This window comes from Rhinatrema bivittatum, chromosome 3 (assembly GCF_901001135.1).
Source record: "Rhinatrema bivittatum chromosome 3, aRhiBiv1.1, whole genome shotgun sequence".
Lineage (NCBI taxonomy): Eukaryota > Metazoa > Chordata > Amphibia > Gymnophiona > Rhinatrematidae > Rhinatrema > Rhinatrema bivittatum.
In genome coordinates this window covers 534,838,379-534,855,745 of record NC_042617.1, presented here as the reverse complement: position 1 = coordinate 534,855,745, position 17,367 = coordinate 534,838,379, and the positions used below count along the sequence as shown (strand labels likewise).

The following is a 17,367-nucleotide window of genomic DNA, read 5'->3' as shown; positions in this document are numbered from 1 at the left end:
CTCCCCTATACTCTACCTCTCTGATCCACTGTTCCCCTTATCCTATGCTCCCATCCCCGCGCCCGCCCCCGACCTCCTCCCCCGGCACTCTCTCTCAATTGAGGCAATTATCCGACTGTTTTCATTTAAAGTTGATGGTTTTTTTGCATTAACCTTGTATAAAAAGTTTATTTTTAACACCATGTTACCAAAAGTTTTTTATATATTCCTCGTTCTATGTAATGCTCACAAGCATTTTATTTTGCTCTATATTCTATGTTCTTCGTTCTATGTAATGCTCTTAGGCAAGTTCTAATGTTTCACTGTAAACCGGTTTGATTTGCATCCAATGCAAGAAGATCGGTATATAAAAAACAAAAAATAAATAAATAAACAAATAAATGTATTCCACGCATTAAGAAAGGTGGAAGGAAGGCAAAACAATTAGTCATGGTTAAAAGGTGAGGTGAAAGAGGCTATTTTAGCCAAAAAAACATCCTTCAAAAATTGGAAGAAGGATCCAACTGAAGAAAATAGGAAAAAACATAAGCATTGCCAAGTTAAGTGTAACCGGAGATATCCAAATATAAAGGAGGAGCAAAACAGCACTCCAAATATAATATCCAATCCACAGGGAGTGCAAAGAAGCTGTAGGTCCAACAGTTTTATCATCAAAAAGTTTATTTGAACTTTCAAGTAGGCAACTCCTATTTTCCAAAACTCACAGGTAAATGGCTTGTTCAGGGTCCCCCGACACGGACCCCGTGTTTCGCCCGAAGGCTGCGTCGGGAGGGACAATATATGAATTTTACAAAGGCTTAAAGTGAGCTGGGGATTCACACAGCTAAATCGGCAAGGCTCACTTTAAGCCTTTGCAAAATTCATATATTGTCCCTCCCGACGCAGCCTTTGGGCGAAACACGGGGTCCGTGTCGGGGGACCCTGAACAAGCCATTTACCTGTGTAGTTTTGGAAAATAGGAGTTGCCTACTTGAAAGATCAAATAAACTTTTTGATGATAAAACTGTTGGACCTACAGCTTCTTTGCACTCCCTGTGGATTGGAAGTTAAGTGTAAAACATTGATAAGACAGGGGAAGAGAGAATTTGAAATGAAGTTGGCCATAGAGGCAAAAACACATAGTAAAAACTTTTAAAAATATATCCGAAGCAAGAAACCTGTGAGGGAGTCAGTTGGACCATTAGATGACAGAACGGTTTAAAGGGGCTCTTAGGGAAGATAAGGTTATTGCAGAAAGACTAAATTAATTATTTGATTCCGTGTTTACTAATGAGAATGTTGGGGAGATACCAGTTCCAGAGATAGTTTTCAAGGGTGATGAGTCAGACGAACTGAACCAAATCACTGTGAACCGGGAAGATGTAGTAGGCCAGATTCAGTGCCGGGAAAAAAAGTGGAAACTATTCTCAAGATCAAAATCGTAGAGCATATAGAAAGGCATGATTTAATGGAACACAGTCAACATGGATTTACCCAAGAGAAGTCTTGCCTAACAAATCTGCTTCATTTTTTTGAAGGGGTTATTAAACGTGGATAAAGGTGAAGCGGTAGATGTAGTGTATTTTGATTTTCAGAAGGCGTTTGACAAAGTCCCTCATGAGAGGCTTCTAAGAAAACTAAAAAGTCATGGAATAGGAGGCGATATCCTTTCGTGGATTACCAACTAGTTAAAAAACAGGAAACAGAGAGTAGGATTAAATGGTCAGTTTTCTCGGTGGAAAAGGGTAAACAGTGGAGTGGCTCAGGGATATGTACTTGGACCGGTGCTTTTCAATATATATATATGGAATACGACGAGTGAGGTTATCAAATTTGCGGACGATACAAAATTATTCAGAGTAGTTAAATCACAAACGGATTGTGATACATTACAGGAGGACCTTGCAAGACTGGAAACTGGGCATCCAAATGGCAAATGAAATTTAATGTGGACAAGTGCAAGGTGTTGCATACAGGAAAAAATAAACCTTGCAGTAGTTACACGATGTTAGGTTCTATATTAGGAACTACCACCAAGGAAAAAGATCTAGGCATCATAGTGGATAATACTTTAAAATAGTCAGCTTAGTGTGCTGCAGCAGTCAAAAAAGCAAATAGAATGTTAGGAATTATTAGGAAGGGAATGGTTAATAAAATAGAAAATGTCATAATGCCTCTGTATCGCTCCATGGTGAGACCGCACCTTGAATACTGTGTACAATTCTGGTCACCACATCTTAAAAAAGATATACTTGCGATGGAGAAGGTACAGAGAAGGGCAATCAAAAGGATAAAGGGGATGGAACAGCTCCCCTATGAGGAAAGGCTGAAGAAGTCAGGCCTGTTCACTTTGGAGAAGAGACGGCTGAGGGGGTATATGATAGAGGTCTTTAAGATCATGAGAGGTCTTGAATGAGGAGATGTCAATCGGTTATTTATACTTTCAGATAATAGAAGGACTAGGGGACAACGCACAATTAAGCTCTGGAATTTGTTGCCAGAAGATGTGGTTAGTGCAGTTAGTGAGGCTGGGTTCAAAAAAGGTTTGGATAAGTTCTTGAGGAGAAGTCCATTAACTGCTATTAATCAAGTTTACTTAGGGAATAGCCACTGCTATTAATTGCATCAGTAGCATGGGATCTTCTTGGTGTTTGGGTAATTGCCAGGTTCTTGTGGCCTGGTTTGGCCTCTGTTGGAAACAGGATGCTGGGCTTGATGGACCTTTGGTCTGACCCAGCATGGCAATTTCTTATGTTCTTATTGTAGCAAATACCAGTGCGTCCCCATGCACCGATGGAGACTGGTATCGACGCTTCATAGACTTCTTTCGATGCTCGACCCAGTCCTTCCCCGGTGCCGAAGTCAAAGACGTCAAACCCGGCATCCTCAGCCCGGAGGAGATAGACAATGGCGATCTCGACGGTACAGACGGTTCATCTAGAAACTTTGACATCAGTTTTCTGTTTCGGGATCCATCTGATGATGTCACTCATGTGTGAGGACTACTATCCTGCTTGTCCTTGGAGAAACCAGATTAAACAAGGCAAAGCCTTCCTACTTGTTTATCAAATTCATTTTTTAGCACTTTGCTAGGGCTAAAAAGTATCTTACCGCAGTTAGGAATACAATCAAAAGGTGCATGCATTCACCCAACACTAGACAAGCATCCAGATCTTTTGGCAATCACTGGCTTCAATGCCTGTCATAATTGCCTACTCAAATATTAGCTCTATATTCAATAATGCCTCATCAAGACCCAAAGGTTTTCAACTCACTTTATGCCAACAGTGGAAATCCTTATTAAACTGTTTCTTTACAAGAAGAGACTGTCAAGTAACCTGGGAGTCACAATGTAACATGTATTTTTTAGACTGAGGGACACTACATTTGAGATAAAATTTTAAACCCTTTATGAGAAGAAACCAGGAACACATGCTCATGAGTCTCTCTCATGTACTTAACATACAAAAATTACTAGATTTTAATTCCCCCTCCTTTTCCCAAAGAATGTTCAACACTTTGATTTGTTAAAGAAATAGATCATTTCAGTATATTTATAAACACTTCAAATACGTTTTGAAGGGGGAATGATGCCTGTACAGTGGGTATATCGACTTATGGAACTGAGAATGAGAGGATTCTGTCTTTTTCAGTTTAGATAAAGGTCACTCAACTTTGAAAGTTTCCTCTTGCTTCATACGGTAGATGGATGAGATGATTCCATGAAATTTTCAGGAAGAGATTTTTATATCTTCTGGCCCTCAGGGACATATAAGTGCAGGCAGTGCAGTTTGGCACATCATGAGAGGGCCTAAACACTTTACACAGCAGTTATCACCATATGTGAGAGACATCTCTGTGTCACAAAAGGGACAGTTTGAAGTCCAGCAAAAATAAGAGACTAAATCAAACTCAATTTTCTCAAAAAAATTTAAAAAAAAAGAGACAAAGGAAATACATTTTTTTAAAGGATATTTGCAGAAAAAAAAAAGAATAAAAAAACATCCAATGAATGTCTTTGAGAAGATTTCAAATATACAGCCATTCACATGAACAGATGAAAAAGGCTAAGGGGACTTGCATGAAGGGATGCCTGCACAGGAAAGCAGTTTTCTGAGTTCTGAGAGAGCTTTTCTATCCTGGCACCATCAGGATGACATCAGCCACTTGTGTGGCTGACTTTATCTTGCATGTCCATGAAGAAACACTGAAACTACTCCATGAAGTTGTATTACTTTAACATGGTCAGGTTGGCTGCTGTGAATATGCAAACCTTTATCATATAGTACTGAGAATTACTCACCTTTCTCTCCGGCGCCACCGCCCTGCCTCCTCGATCCGGGTCGGCCCTCCCCGCGCGATCGGCGTAGGCCCATCGGGGCCAGGGGAGGTGGACCAGGGACAAGCCTCTCGCGAGGCCCCGAGGTGAGGAAATAACAGCTGCAAAAACGCGGCGAATTTAAAAAACAAAAAAAGCAGCCGCATTTGGAAGGGCACAGCTAAGCCCTCCCCGGAAGCCCCGACGCCTCCCCAGAGCCCTTTAAAGGGCCGAAAACGACTGCAGGCGATCCTTTCTCTCCGGCGCCGCCGCCCTGCACTGCCCCCTCGATCCGGGTCGGCCCTCCCCGCGCGATCGGCGTAGGCCCATCGGGGCCAGGGGAGGTGGACCAGGGACAAGCCTCTCGCGAGGCCCCGAGGTGAGGAAATAACAGCTGCAAAAACGCGGCGAATTTAAAAAACAAAAAAAGCAGCCGCATTTGGAAGGGCACAGCTAAGCCCTCCCCGGAAGCCCAGACGCCTCCCCAGAGCCCTTTAAAGGGCCGAAAACGACTGCAGGCGATCCTTTCTCTCCGGCGCCGCCGCCCTGCACTGCCCCCCTCGATCCGGGCCGGCCCTCCCCGCGCGATCGGCGTAGGCCCATCGGGGCCAGGGGAGGTGGACCAGGGACAAGCCTCTCGCGAGGCCCCGAGGTGAGGAAATAACAGCTGCAAAAACGCGGCGAATTTAAAAAACAAAAAAAAGCAGCCGCATTTGGAAGGGCACAGCTAAGCCCTCCCCGGAAGCCCCGACGCCTCCCCAGAGCCCTTTAAAGGGCCGAAAACGACTGCAGGCGATCCTTTCTCTCCGGCGCCGCCGCCCTGCACTGCCCCCTCGATCCGGGTCGGCCCTCCCCGCGCGATCGGCGTAGGCCCATCGGGGCCAGGGGAGGTGGACCAGGGACAAGCCTCTCGCGAGGCCCCGAGGTGAGCGAACAAACGTCCCGCCCACCGACACAGCTCCTCCAATAGGAGCCAGCCCTTGAGGGGTTTTAAATCATTTCCAGCCCAGCGCCGCGCGCCGCGCGCCGCAGGAGCGCAACAAAGGGGCGTGCCCCTTAGTGTAGCCCCTTGGAGTGCCCCAGGGCCTATCCCTATAGCAGTCAGCCTCTATTTCTCCCAGGCAAAAGACTAATATCTCTAACACGCCTTAGAACAGCAGCACCTGTGCCTGCACTGTGAGGCCCCTAAACCAAATCTATCCAAAGAAGTCCAGTAACTCTTTCTTACTCCGACTCATCTCGGTGAGCCATGGCAGCGCTCATTTAGTAAGCAGCCATCCAGATCTCACCCAGTGCCCAGTCTGCACTTTACCATCCAGCGCTCACTCAACTAGCAACACCCAGCGCTCACTCAACTAGCAACCATCCAGCGCTCATTCAACTAGCAGCCATCCAGCGCTCACTCAACTAGCAACACCCAGCGCTCACTCAACTAGCAACCATCCAGCGCTCATTCAACTAGCAGCCATCCAGCGCTCACTCAACTAGCAACACCCAGCGCTCACTCAACTAGCAACCATCCAGCGCTCACTCAACTAGCAACACACAGCGCTCACTCAACTAGCAACCATCCAGCGCTCACTCAACTAGCAACCATCCAGCGCTCAGTTACGAAACCAATCATGGCGATCTCATCCATCCCCATCATCCACAACCTCAAGAGACCATCAGCAAAAAAACAAGCCTTACCACACTCTTTACAAAAAAGACTCATCCCTATTGTCATCTCACCTTTAAACCAACTACTGGGACTGTCACTTTTCACCTTATCACTGCTGAACGCACAGTCTTTGACTAAGAAAACTCACCTGCTTCATGACTATCTGCTGGAAACAAACACAGACATATTTGCAATCACTGAAACCTGGTTAAAACCAGAAGACATCGCTACAATCAACCAACTCCCTACTCACTCGTACAACATATTCTCAATCCCCAGACTCAAAAAACGAGGAGGAGGTCTTCTTCTGGCAGCAAAAAAAAACACTAGGAATGTCACTACAAACTTCAATATCTTCACATTCTCTAGAATTTGCCGTATTTAAATCCTCTCACCTTCAAATCGGGCTTACATACGCCACCCCAGGATACCTCGAAACCGATCCATCACCTTTGATTGAAAATATAGTAAAACACATCAACTCCGACACACCAGCGATACTATTGGGGGACTTCAACCTCCATGTGGATGTATCTCCCCATTCTCACAGCTGTGAAACTCTCCTAAGCACACTAAACTGCATGGGTTTCAAACAAATAATTAAGGAACCCACCCACAAAGCTGGTCATACGTTGGACCTCATTTTCATTAACCAGGAACTTACTCTTTCCTCTCACCCTACATGCCTTCCAGTTCCCTGGTCAGACCATAAGCTGATCAACACAACACTAAAGATAAACCTACCTACACTCCCAGAAAAGCAGAATAACACAATCCAATTCAAAAAAATGTGCAGCCAGGAAATTCTCAGCAACAGACTATCGGATGAACTTAACCAACTGGACCTTACTAACGCGGACTCAGCCATTTTGTCCTGGAACAACATTACCAAAAAAGTGGCCGATACTACATGCCCAACTATTACCAAAGCTCCTCAAGCAAACAAGGACAACAGAAAACCTTGGTACACACCAAAACTAAAATCCTTAAAACAGGATCTCAGAAAAAAAGAACAACACTGGCGGAAAAACCCAACATACACCAACATCACAGCATTCAAAACCATGATGCACCATTACAGAATATCCATCCTCCAAGCAAAAAGAGACTTTTACTCACAAAAAATCCACCACTTCATTTTCGACCCTAGAGCGCTTTTTTCTTTGGTCTCATCCCTCACTAAACCCCTACCAACATCCATACCAGATGATAAAGCAGCAAGCAAAGCAGAAGAACTGGCAACCTACTTCAAAAACAAGATACCAAATCTACTAACTCAGTCCATTAATAATAACAATAATAATTACACTACGCCAGTAATACCTCGAGCTGCAGTCTCATCACAAAAGGCTAGCCTTAAGGAGTTCGAACCGACCTCATCCTTAGAGATCGAAAATATCCTAAAAAAGCTCAAACCTTCTTCTCACCCTCAGGATACCATACCCACCAATCTCCTCATCTCTTGTGCTAAAATCATATCCAAACCCATCGCACAAATCATAAATTGCTCCTTCTCTCACGGGATTGTACCTGACCCACTAAAAATGGCAATCATAAAACCACTCATAAAAAAACCTAATCTTTCTCCTGAAAACCCAGCCAATTTTCGCCCAATAGCTAATCTACCATTCATCGCAAAAATCTTGGAACGAGTTGCAAACAAACAACTAACAGAATACCTAAACGACCACAAAATTCTTTCCCCATCGCAGTTCGGTTTCCGCCAATCTCGAAGCACCGAAACCCTCCTAATCTCATTAACGGACTCTATATTACTTAAACTTGAAAACAGACAACCGTGTCTTCTCATCCTCCTAGATCTAACAGCAGCTTTTGACACGGTCAATCACAACACATTAATAGATCGCCTGGCAGAAATTGGCATCAGAGATGAGGCCCTCAACTGGTTCAAATCGTTCCTACAGAACAGACAGTATAAGGTCAAGATCAACAAGGAAGAATCTCCACCAGTCACCTGCAACTTAGGAGTCCCACAAGGATCATCACTCTCTCCAACCTTATTCAATATTTACCTTCTGCCACTCTGCCAGCTCCTCATCAACCTGAATCTCGTCCACTACTTATATGCAGACGATGTTCAGATACTGATTCCAATTACTGAATCTCTCCAAAAAACTCTGGACTTCTGGAACTCTTGCCAACAAGCCATCAACAACTTACTCACTAACCTCAACTTGATCCTTAATCAAAACAAAACAGAATATCTCCTCATTTCCCAAAACGGAACCTACACACTTCCAAGTACCATCTTGTCAACTCAATTAACAATAACTCCACAAGTCAGAAATCTAGGAGTTATACTTGATAACCAAATGAATTATAGATCACTCATAAATAACATCGTAAAGGATGGATTCTTCAAATTACAAGTCTTAAAAAGACTGAGACCACTCCTACATTTCAAAGACTTCCGATTAGTTCTACAAGCAATCATTCTCACGAAAATAGATTACTGCAACTCACTTCTACTGGGTCTCCCTGCCAACGCCATAAAACCGCTACAGATGCTGCAGAACGCTGCAGCGAGGATCTTAACCAAGTCCAACAAAAGAGACCACATCTCACCCATCTTAAAAAGCCTACACTGGCTTCCCGTCAAATTCAGAATACTATTCAAAGTGCTCTCAGTAACCCACAAGGCAATACACAACCTGGCACCACTCGAGCTCACATTCCCTCTCCAACTCCACACATCTTCCAGACCAGTGAGACAAGCCTACAAAAACAACCTTCAAATTCCACCGATGAAATCAGCATTAAGTAAAAGAGCTTTCTCCACAGCTGGGCCTAAACTCTGGAACTCTTTCCCATCAGAGCTCAGATCACTGCAATGCTCCACTACATTTAAAAAAAGACTCAAGACTTGGTTATTTAACCAAGCTTTCCCATAACATCAACCTGCGAAATATCCCTGCCAATATCCCCTCAGTGGTAACACGCTAGAGAACTATATAGATCTTCTCTAGAAATCACATGATCTTTGGCAGTCTATTATCTTTGGCAGTCTATCATTAAAACCCAGCCTCTAGCCTATATTAGGCACCGCTCATGTTAATTATGTTATTACCCCCTTATATCTTAATCCAAGTTAATTCGACCTGTTCATTGTAAGACATTTACTTGTCATTGTTGTTATTGTTTAAAATGTAAACCGAATTGATCAATAATTTTGTTATTGGAAAGTCGGTATAGAAAAATGCTAAATAAATAAATCTTGGTACCAGAAAATTATGCCTCATACAGATAAAAGGAAAGTTCTCAAATACAAAAATCCTGCTGAGAAACCTACTAGATGTAATATTGTAGAGAGGGATTCACAGAAAAGCAGTTGGCTGTGAACGATTCCACATTACAATGAAATGATGAACTTACAACGAAACATAATCCAGTGCCTATCATCTTCATTGTCCTTACAGTGTTGTGGTTTTTCAGACCCTTCTGTTCTATCAGCTGTTGTGAAATAACGTCACCGATTCCCATCAGAGTCCCTGTATAAAAACAAAATATGTAGAATTTAAATGCAGAGGGAGGGTCCTCACAGCAACAGACTAACATAGCATTAAGAATGGGGGGGGAAAAATCTTTCCCCCAGTTACTATCTATAGTAACTGAAAAGAGAGGGCTGATAAGAGAGGACAGGCCTACCATTGCCTATCTAGGGCTGAGAGTAGGACAGAGACAGTTACTGCCCCTATATGAAGTATAAGAGAAAGCTCTCTAATATATGTTTTTCTTTTTGAAAGATATTTCTAATTTTTTTTGTTGTATACTATACATCATGCTCTTTAATTGCCAATGGCAAGATTTTCTTGTTCTTTAGTTGAAAATTCAATAAATAAATAAAAATAAAAAAAAGAGAAAGCTCTGATAGTAGAGCAGTGGCAGTCATTGCCTATGTAAGGAATGTAACAGGAAGGGTGCTACTTGTCTATGGAGATTAACAGACGTGGCTAATGCTAGAGTTGTGGCCATGTGCCCTGGACATGGAATGCGTGATCAAGTGCACCACTTCTCTCACATTTTTTCTTTTCTTTCTTTTTTTTTTTATAAAGAGTGTTGCAAATTCTTAAAGGGAATATATGAACAGTTCTACAGATCAGAGCAATACAATTTTAATGTGTGCTTGAGCCAGCAATCATGTAATCTGGTACTATTTTCCCTTAGCTGTTATTATCCGTTGTATCCTGCTCATCTGAGATGCATTCTTTCATCACATTATTTTCTGTAGTGTTGTCATCCAGAAAGAGAACAGGAAAATGGAGAGTTACTGCTGCTACAAAAAGTAATTTTCTCCATGAAATCAACAGGGCCCAGAAGACCAGGAATACTATGACTAGAAAACCCTCTTTGATTTTATTTATTTTAGCACTAGTTTCCCCTTTCATAAGTCTGGAAGACCATGAGGAAGAAAGAAAGGAAGAGCAGAGGAATATCTGAATGCTTGGTAATGTCTGCAGCCTCTCCTGCTTCCCCAGGGGCAACAAGATTACAAATAATGTTCTCAAGGAAGAGAATGATAATGTTTATTGCCAATTTTCTTCAGCAAAATATAGAAAACATAAGAGCATTTTGTGATTTTGCAGTGCTGTATTGTTCTATATCAACTAATTATTGCTTACAGAACAACTAATTATTGCTTATGGGGGATGACAAGAACAATAATGGGATTCAAAAGGGTGTGGGACAAACACAGAGGATCCCTGCTGGCTAGAGAATGAAAATAAAGAAATGGGATAACTTTTCTACTGCACCAAAGGTTTACATCTTTGCTTGGGAGTAGTCTGCCCAGAGCGCAGATGCTACTATCCTAAAAAACTTGCTAGGCAGGCTGGATGAACCATTTTGGTCTTTACCTGCCGTCATTCACTATGTTACTAAATGCAGACTTGGAGTTATTGCTCACATAAGGATCAATTTTCAAAAATGTGCACAGATGGACGCGCCAATTTTAGAACATGCACAGTTTCTTCCCAGACCACTCCAATTAAAGAGGGGACTGGGAGGGAACTTCCCTATCCCTCTAACTACCCTTCCAACCTTTTCACCTCTCCTCTCCAACCCCTAACCCTACCAGCTAGCTAAAATGTTTTTGTTTTATAACTTACTGCCCCTTCCGAGCAGAAGTAACTTCCGCACTCCGGCCAGCTGCCAGCGCGTGCTTCCCCGGGACAGGGCCTAATGGCCACTGTCCTCATTGGTCAGTGCCCTGTCCCCCCAGCCCAACCCTTTTGGATGGCCCAACACGTCTGCACATACCGGGAGATATGTGCGTGTCTGGGCTGTTTCCAAAATGTGCTTGGCGCGCACATGGCCTTTTGAAAATTCGGCCGTTAGGAGGTAATTTTCAAAGGAATTACATGGGTAAATGTAACATACTATCACAGCAATTTTTAAAAAGCCATTTACGCACATAGGGGTAATTTTCAAAAGGATTTACACGTGTAAATGTAACTACTATTGTGGCAATTTTCTTTTTTTTTTTTTTTTTTTTAATTATTTATAATTTTTCCAATTTACAATTTGGTAAATCAATTACATTCAATCTTAATTGAATTGAAAACACAATCTTATTACACATATCTGCAATTACAAACAAGAAAAAAGAGAATAAAAATAATTTCAAGGACAATACTCCTTAAACCTACACATAATTGCACAATATGTGATTTGTAACTTAAATTAAATAGAAAAATTAGTAACCATTTCTCCAGGAATATCAAGTATTACTTCTGAGACAGCAAGACAATTACAAAGGAGAAAAAGAAAAGGAAAAAACAATTGAAATTATGAAACAGCTCATTTACAGCTGGCATTTATTTATCGCCTGCACTATTTAGGGCTCAACTGGGCATGAAGCAAGTGGTTCTCGCAATTCTAAAAATTGTCGCAACTGATCTGACTGGCTGAAGCTAAAAGACTCAGTACCCCTTCTAATTATACACCGGCAGGGGTACCTTAACAAAAAGGAAAAACCTAAAGCTGTAACTCTCTGCCTCAAATCTAGAAATTCACGCCTCTTTGTTCTTGTAATTGGGGCTAGGTCTGGAAAGATCTTTATGTTCTGCCCACAATATATAATGGGGAATTTTTGAAAATAAGATTTCATAAGGCTACTGATATCTGTTGATGTAATAAAAGAAACAATTAAAGTTTCTCTGCCTAATATTTGTATATCTGAATTTTCTAAGAAACTCGTAAGATTTGCTGGGACGGTCAAAGCTTGAGCAGAAGTTCTTTTTGCAAAAAAGCAAGAATTTATAGCAAGCATATTATTATTCATATCGGAAAAACCAAGGACTTCTGCCATAAACTTTTTAAAGGAAACAAAGGGAACTTCCCCTGCTATTCTAGGAAAATTCATTACCCTTATATTTAGGTGTCTAATATTATTCTCCATTATTTCCAGTCGTCTGGAACAGCCTAACTGATCTTTTACCATAACTATACTCAAGTCTTGTAAAGACTTTATTTTCTTCTCAGCTTCCCCTATCCTATTTACTACTTCATTTGTTTGTCTTTGTACTCCCATAAACTTTTGCTGTAAATCTGAAGATACTGAGTCTATTTTCCCCTCCAGTCGATTAACAGTAACAGTTAGTCCATTTACCAAATCCCAAATTGCCCCCAACGTTACCGTCTCTGGTCTTAAATTTATTGCCCTCACAGTACCTGGATTCTCAGGGTGAGAAGAGTCTTGTTTCTCTAGTTGAGGGAGTGATCCCTCTACTTCCACTGGGTCCAAAATGGAGCTTGCTCCTCCAGTAGACAACGATCGCTTTACCTCTTCGGTATTGGATGTTGCTGCATCTCCATTGGCTCCCCGTTGGGCTGGAGGCGGTCAGGTGTCAGGGCTAAGAGATGCCTCGTCAAGGGGGGTAACTCGTTCTCCTTCCGGGTTGCCCCCAACAGACTCATTGGTACTCTCTTTTTCCAGCTGGGTCATAAAACGGTCGATTTCCAATTGAAGTAGAGAAGGTAAGGGCTCTGGTGGAAACACCCTTACCTTCCCTTTTCTTTTTGGAGGCATCTCTAATTGAAAACCAAAGTCGTCGATCGTTATGAGCTGATTTTGTCTGCGTCTCAGCAATCGGAGAGGATAGTGGGTCTCCCCAATCCGTCCTGGTCCGTCCTAGTCCGGACTAAGCCGGACAAAGCCGTGCGCACCCCTTGGGCGCGCACGGCTTTGGCGACGCACCGGCGGTGGCAAGCACCGGAGTCGAGGCTGTTTTGAGCGCGCGGCTCCTCCCTCTCACTTCCGGGCTCGGGGAGGGTGGGTGATGGTCCGGCCCTGAATCGGGGCCCAGCAATCCGGTCTCCTCCTGTGGCAATTTTCTAAAGATCACTTACATGGGTAAAGTGCATTTACACATGAAAAACCCAGTTTTGCACTTGTAAATACTTTTGAAAATCAGGCTCTTAACATGAACTTACATGGGTAAAACCTATGGACAATTCAATGGCATGTATTGTTGCAATTTTCAAAAGCCCAACTTACACAAGTAATGTATATTTACATGTGCTAAACCCAGTTTTAAGCATGAAAATCCTTTAGAAAATTACCCCTTAATACATGTGTTGAGCTGAGTTACTGAATTCATAAATGTTCTAAGCACGCTGTCCCCTGTTTCCACAACAGTACAATGGGCTTGATTTGTAAGAGATTTTTCCTAGTGGAACAAAATAGAAATAGACTATTATATTTCACATTTTACTTGCATTTTGTTTCCTTCACTAAAACAATGCTCTGTAAAACTTTGATGTGGTGTTTTTCAGAAGGCTCCTGCAAAAGCAGATTTCACAATGTAATTCAATAACAAAGCTACCCTGAGATCCCATATGCATTTATCTTTATATAGTTGTCTGGGTAAATAAATGCTAAACAAATCAAAGCTTTTTTAGCTGATACCAATTTAGGCGCTGATCCAAGCCTTCAGAGATATCAGAGATGCTGTCCTTTTCATGCTCCAGCGATAAGCATCAAAGTCCAGGGCTCCTAATCCTGATACTTCTTGTAGGCAGCATACAGGGCATAAAGAGATAGGCACAATTTTTCTTTACTCCTTGTTTTGACAAACTGTGGCTCTTTAAGATTTCATACATGTGAATTTTGCCAGGAGAAAGCAAAGTAGGAGACAGAAGGTGGAGGGGGCAGGATCAAACAAGCACTGGCAAAGGGAAGGACATTTTATGTAGAAGTTTAAAAGCTTCAGAGGTGTGCACCTTTTATTATATACTAGCCGTTAAGCCCGTAACAACGGGCTCGGTCCATTTCCTTCCCACTCCCTCCCCCTCATTCTCCCCCCTCCCACCTCCCTCTCTCTCCCCTTCCCCCCCCTCACCTCCCTCTCTCTCCCCTTCCCCCCCCTCACCTCCCTCTCTCTCCCCTTCCCCCCCTCCCTCTCCCCTCCCTCACCTTCCCCCCTCCCTCCCTCCCTCTCACCTTCCCCTCTCCCTCCCTCCCTCTCACCTTCCCCTCTCCCTCCCTCCCTCTCACCTTCCCCTCTCCCTCCCTCCCACCTTCCCCTCTCCCCTCCCTCCCTCCTCCCCTCACTCTCTCCTCCTCCGTCACTCCCCCTCTCTCAATCCCCTCCCCTTTAAGATCATCCACAACCGGCAGACGGAAGATCTCCGGGGGGGGGGGGGCCCTCCCCCACGCGGCACCGCTCCTGCTCCTCACTGCCGCCACTCCTGCGGCCCCAGCGCCATTTTTGTTTTCGGGCACGCTCGGCTCTGACCGACGTGCTCGCCCGCGCATGCGCGGTAGAGCTGCTCTCTACTGCACATTTGCGGGCTGTCGGTCAGAGCCCATTTATAAGGTAGATAGTGAGCACGCCATTATTTTAAAACATTTTCTACATCAAAGGGCAATGCTCAGCTGTTTGTGCTGCATTCATACTTTGGAGGTATCAAAAACAGCATTAACATAAGCGCCAGACTATGCAGTGTATTAATTTTCTTTTAATATGTTTACACGATCAGGAGAAGAAATTTCTTGTCGGAGAATCATTGTGTAGACTCATTGTGTAGATTCTGAAATGTTTAGGAAGGAAAAGAAACATGACCCATTTTATGCTCCTGACAGTAAGCAAGTTTATCTTACTCATTTTTTATGTTTAGTATTACATAATAGGACATTGTTAATATATACAAAAAAAATCATTAAAAACTGTGGGCTGGCTTCATAGCTCAGTCTCTGCAGCATAGGGGAATCTGGGTTAGCATCCCCCTTCTATCAGGGACAGCTGGTCCCCTATAGGAGGGGGACAGAAGATGGCTGTTGCTACTGTGGCAGCCCCCGAAAGCCAATGCTGGAGATTTGCTGAAGGGGGGGCTCCTCCCACTCTCAGGCTGGTGAGGGGCCCCTGAATCAACGTAGCATGCCTTCTAGGTGGTAGGAAATAAGGGCCACCAGAAAATGATGAAGGAATAAATAATGGAAAAAGGTAAGAAATCAGAAAACCAGTAACTAAAAACACAAAATGAAATTAAACAAAGAAGAAAGAGACATTTTTTAAGTCTTTAATTGTTTGCTTAATAATTGCAAGCTATAACTGTGTTTCTGCTGATTTGCAACCTATCCTTTAAGTCAGCCAAGGTACTAGAAGACTGGAAGATGGCCAATCTGACGCCAGTTTTTAAAGAAGGCTCCAGGAGTGATCCGGGAAACTATATCAATGCCAAGCAAAATGGCTGAAGCTCTTCTTAAAAACAAAACTAGTGACCACAAACAGACATCGTTTAATGGGGGAGAGTCAACATGGGTTTTGCAAAGGAAGTCTTGCCTCACCAATTTACTAGAATTTACAGTCATGTAAATAAACATGAGCTGGTTGATATAGTGTATTTGGATTTTCAGAAGGCATTTGGAGACTCCTCAGAATGGGGAGATCATGGGATCAGAGGCAATGTCCTACTGTAGATTGCTAACTGGATAAAAGACAAGAAACAGAAGGTAGGACGAACTGCTCAGTTTTCAAAGTGGAGAAGGTTATTAGTGGAGAGCAGGGATCTATCTGTATTGGGACTTGTGCTATTTGGCATATTCATAAATAATCTGGAAAAAGAACAAGTGAAGTGACCAAATTTGCCAATAACCCAAAATTGCTTTGAGTCATTAAAACAGCAGCAGATTGAGAAGAAATGCAGGACGACCTTGTGAGTCTAGGAGACCGGGCTTCTAAATGGCAGAGGCAATTTAATGTGGACAAGTGCAAAGTAATGCATGTAGAGAAAAATAATCCCAACTACAGGTACACAATGCTGGGTTCCATACTCAGGGTCACCACCCAGGAAAAGGACCTTGGCATCCTTGTGGACAATTCCTCGAAATCTTCAGCTCAGTGTGCACAGGTGGTCAAAAAAGCAAACAGTGTTAAGAATTATTTGGAAAGGAAGAGAGAACAAAACCGAGAAAATCATAATGCCTTTGTATAGATCCATGGTGCAACCGTTCCTTGAGAATTATGTGTATTTCTGGTCACCTGATCTCAAAAAAGACAGAGTGGACATAAAAAAAGATACAGAGAAGGGCAACAAAAATGATAAAGGGGATGGAAGTTCCCCTATGGAGAAATGCTAAACAAATTAGGGCTCTTTTGCTTGGAAAAGAGACGACAGAGGGGATATGACTGAAATTTATAAAATCATGAGTGTGGTGGAACAGGTAAATAGGGAACAGTTATTTACTCTTTCAAACACTAGGACTAGAGGCATACTCCAAGCTTGCAACTGTCAGATTAAAAAAACAAATCATAGGAAGTATGTTTTCTCTCGGTGCACAATCAAGCTATGGAAATGATTATGCTGTTCTATAGGCCATTGGTGAGATCTCATCTAGAGAGTTGTGCCTAGTTCTGGAGGACAAACCTCTGCAAGGATATAGACAGAATGGAGGCAATGGGGTTATCAACATGTTCTGGGGCCTGCACCAGAAACCCTATGAAATTAAACTTAGGAATGTAAATATATGTACCCTAAAGGAGAGCCGAGACAGGGGAGATAATAATAGAGATATTCAATTACTTGAAAAATATCAACGGTGAATAAGAAGCACAACTTTTTTTGGTGGAACAGAAGTTTTAGAACAAGGGGTTATAATATGTGAGGTGCTAAAGAGGTAAACTCAGGAGGAATATCAGGAAATGTTTCTACAGAAAAGGTATTGAATACATAGAATGCTCTCAGAGCAGGGGACGGAGGCTAAAATAGTAATGGATATCAGAAGGCATAGAATAAGTACAGAGGATCCTTATTCACCCAAAAAAAAAAAAATGTTGAGGTAATGCAAGATTTAAATTAGCAGTTAGGTCTGTGTGGAAGGTTTCAAGGACTGTAAAAACTAGAAGTCACAGCTGAAATACAGGCCCTCACATAGCTGGGCCTGTCTGGC

General features: G+C 42.7%; 1 protein-coding gene across 5 annotated transcripts in view; it reads right to left on the bottom strand.

Moving 5' to 3' along the window:
* MPV17 (mitochondrial inner membrane protein MPV17) overlaps positions 1-17,367 on the bottom strand; it is a 170,373-nt gene that overhangs the window by 43,320 nt on the left and 109,686 nt on the right. For all 5 annotated transcript variants that reach the window (XM_029596331.1, XM_029596328.1, XM_029596329.1 and 2 more), the window contains exon 3: positions 9,351-9,466. In XM_029596331.1, the coding sequence (XP_029452191.1) occupies positions 9,351-9,466 (116 nt within the window). The remainder of the gene's footprint in view (positions 1-9,350; positions 9,467-17,367) is intronic.